Here is a 3,274-nt window from a genome sequence, read left to right as displayed (position 1 = left end):
CCCGCCGCCCCGGGGCCGCCAGGTGGGTCATCTCAGGGGTCCCAGGCGCCGGTTTCACCCCCGGGCTCAGGGGTGCTCCAGGGGTCTCTATCCCCCACTCACCTCACCTGTCTGTGCTCTGCCAGGACTCGATTTCCCTGTGTGCCATCAGCCCGGGCCCCGCCGCCCCGGGGCCGCCAGGTGGGTCATCTCAGGGGTCCCAGGCGCCGGTTTCACCCCCGGGCTCAGGGGTGCTCCAGGGGTCTCTATCCCCCACTCACCTCACCTGTCTGTGCTCTGCCAGGACTCGATTTCCCTGTGTGCCATCAGCCCGGGCGGCTATGCCCGGGCACCGCGGCTATGGGCTGGTACCCGGAGCCGAACACCCCAGCGATGTGAGTCCCTGTTTTTTTTGGGACCATGGGATAAGAGGTGTCCACAGGGTGTTGAGCATCTCTTTTCCTCTAAATCCAAAGCAAACTGGTGCACTCAGGGCACTCCTCGAGCTTCCAAACACCAGGTGTGTGTCCTCGGGGGTGTCTGCAGCCCCCCAGGACCGTGCTGAGGGCAGTGTCCCCTCCTGCCATCGCAGGTTCCCGGTTCTCCACGCCTCGTGGAGCAGGAAAGCTGGGGAAGAAGCGGGCCCTGTCCATCTCCCCCCTGTCCGACTCCAGCATCGACCTGCAGACGGTGATCCGCACGTCTCCCAACTCCCTCGTCGCCTTCATCAACTCCCGCTGCGCCTCTGCCGGCGGCTCCTACGGCCACCTGTCCATCAGCACCATCAGGTGGGCACCTGCCCTCAGCCCTCTGGCAGATGTGAGTTGCCCATTCCCACCCTGGGGAGTGCTGGGAGAGCCGGGAGCAGGTTGGGATGGTGGGGAAGGGATGACTGGGGAACCTGGCTCAGGAGACCTCAATCTTGTCCCCTGAGGTTGTCTCCTGCTCATCCTTTTGGTCTCCACAGCCCATCCCTGGGGTACCAGAGTCCACCTGGGCAGCAGAAGGGGCAAGGTCACCTGTACAGCCACACGCCCCCCCCTGCACCATGCAGCTCCCATGAGCACCTGTCCACACGCCCAGGGCTGCTGCACCACCCACCTGCTCGTGGAACCCTGAAGCACTGCCAGGTAAGGGGGAATCCACGGGAGCCAGGGATCTGTGGGAGCCAGGGGTCTGTTGTGTATCCATGTGTGCCAGACATTCCTGTCAGACATGTAAGCCATGCATCCATGTGAGGGTGTATCTGTGTAAGCGCTGCGTCCCGTGTAAGCAGTGATCCAATGTGCATCTCCATGTTGACTGCTTCCTGCTTTCCCTGCCCTGGCAGCAGCTGAAACTGGAGTGGAGCTTGAGCAGCCCCCTGACCACCAAATTCCCAGAGGAGCGATCCGAGGGCGACATCTCCAGCCCAGCATCCACAGGCACCCAGGTGCGTCCCAGGCTGCGAGACCCTCCCACATCCCCAGGGCTCCACGCTCCTCCCGGCACCGCTCCCACCTGGGAGGGCTCACCTGGTCATGCTCCCCCAGGACCCCTTGCTTGGAATGCTGGATGTCCGGGAAGAGCTGGAGAAGGAGGATGGGAAACCCGAGTGTGAAGCTGTGTATGAGACCAACTGCTACTGGGAAGGCTGCGCCAAGGAGTTCGACACGCAGGAGCAGCTGGTGCATGTGAGTCTACTGGGGCATCCCCACCCCAAAACCTGCCCTTGGGCTGCCAGGTGACATCCCCCTGGATCAGCCCACGATTCCTGCTCCCAGTGACGTTCCTTTCTCCCTTAGCACATCAACAATGAGCACATCCATGGGGAGAAGAAGGAGTTTGTGTGCCACTGGGCAGCGTGTTCCCGGGAGCAGAGGCCGTTCAAGGCTCAGTACATGTTGGTGGTGCACATGCGGCGTCACACCGGCGAGAAACCTCACAAGTGCACGGTGAGCTGCCAAGAACTCCTCAGAAGTGCTTGGTGAGCTGGGAAAAGGAGGGGGGACAGGGTAGAGAGTGAGTGGGGTTCATGCATGGCAGCCAGAGCCCTTGCTTTGGGACACATTCCTGGATTTAACTTAGGATGGGGAGCTGGGCATTGCAGTTAGCCCCAGTTTGTGGTTTCCCCGCGGTGGCACTCGGGATGGCATGGGCAGGGACACAGGAGGGGCTGTGTTGCAGCGTGAGGAAGCACCTGAGGAGGGCAGGTGTGCTGGGGGGTGGGGGTGATGTGGCCCAGAGCCTGGTGATGGCACATGACACATCTCACCCCGCTCATCCGCAGTTTGAGGGCTGTAACAAGGCTTATTCCCGCCTGGAGAACCTCAAGACACACCTGCGGTCACACACGGGAGAGAAACCTTACGTGTGTGAGCATGAGGGCTGCAACAAGGCCTTCTCCAACGCCTCCGACCGTGCCAAGCACCAAAACCGCACCCACTCCAATGAGGTATGGCCCCACCTGGGGCTCCCAACACCCCTCCAGGCTCCCCATGCAGCTCTGGGTCAGTCCCGTCTTCTGAGAACTCCTCATGTCCCTTGGGTTTTGCCTCTGTGTGCCACAACTCCCTCTTTGCCTGTTCTAAATGTCTCCCTGCTCCCTCCCTTGCCACCAACATTCCCACTGGGATTTCTTTACCCCACTCCTGGGTAAAGTAAATCCTTACTCCTCTTTCCCCTGCCTCCCTGACCACCCCCCCAGCACCCACCATGCCCTCTCCAAGGGGACTGACCAGCTTTGATCCACTCTCAGCTCTCTCCAGAGGGAGGGGAGGGGGTTCCATTTTGGGAGGGGGTCTCCAGCCAGAGCTGACACCCTCCCCACTCCGTGCTGCCGGTTTTCCCGGACAGAAGCCGTACGTCTGCAAGATCCCTGGCTGCACCAAGCGCTACACCGACCCCAGCTCCCTGCGCAAGCACGTGAAGACGGTGCACGGCCCTGACGCCCACGTCACCAAGAAGCACCGAGGGGACGTGGGGCCAGGCCGGGCACTGCCCACCCCCAGTGTCCCCCCAGACATGAAACAGGAGAAGGACACGAACGGCCCCACCGAGGCCAGGAAGGATGATGGGAAACTCCTGGTGCCTGACCTGGCCTTGGTGAGGAGTTGGGGGGGCGATGATGAAGGGAGGGAGGGTTGGTGGTGGGGGAGAGAACAAGAGAAAGGGGCCTCAAGCTGCAAGGGGAGGTTTAAATTGGATATTATGGAAAATTTCTTCATGGAAAGGGTGGTCAGGCACTGGCACAGGCTGCCCAGGGCAGTGATGGAGTTACCATCCCTGGGAGTCTCCGAAAAACATGTGCATGTGT

The 3,274-nt window shown here is 61.4% G+C and overlaps 1 protein-coding gene across 1 annotated transcript in view; it reads left to right on the top strand.

Annotated features, from left to right (window-relative positions):
• Positions 1 to 125: 125 nt before the first annotated feature.
• Positions 126 to 3,274, top strand: part of LOC103805341 (zinc finger protein GLI1-like) — a gene marked incomplete at both ends in the record, with an annotated part of 3,603 nt that continues 454 nt past the window's right edge. Inside the window, 10 exon segments of the mRNA XM_009077985.1 lie at positions 126 to 230; positions 284 to 315; positions 318 to 384; positions 572 to 767; positions 947 to 1,109; positions 1,310 to 1,411; positions 1,512 to 1,652; positions 1,764 to 1,913; positions 2,249 to 2,413; positions 2,815 to 3,063. Of these exon segments, the coding sequence (XP_009076233.1) occupies positions 126 to 230; positions 284 to 315; positions 318 to 384; positions 572 to 767; positions 947 to 1,109; positions 1,310 to 1,411; positions 1,512 to 1,652; positions 1,764 to 1,913; positions 2,249 to 2,413; positions 2,815 to 3,063 (1,370 nt within the window).

The sequence above is a fragment of the Acanthisitta chloris genome, unplaced genomic scaffold (genome assembly GCF_000695815.1).
Source record: "Acanthisitta chloris isolate BGI_N310 unplaced genomic scaffold, ASM69581v1 scaffold17417, whole genome shotgun sequence".
NCBI classification, from domain to species: domain Eukaryota; kingdom Metazoa; phylum Chordata; class Aves; order Passeriformes; family Acanthisittidae; genus Acanthisitta; species Acanthisitta chloris.
The sequence above is the reverse complement of the archived record's forward strand: the minus strand, read 5'-3'. Positions and strand labels throughout refer to the sequence as shown.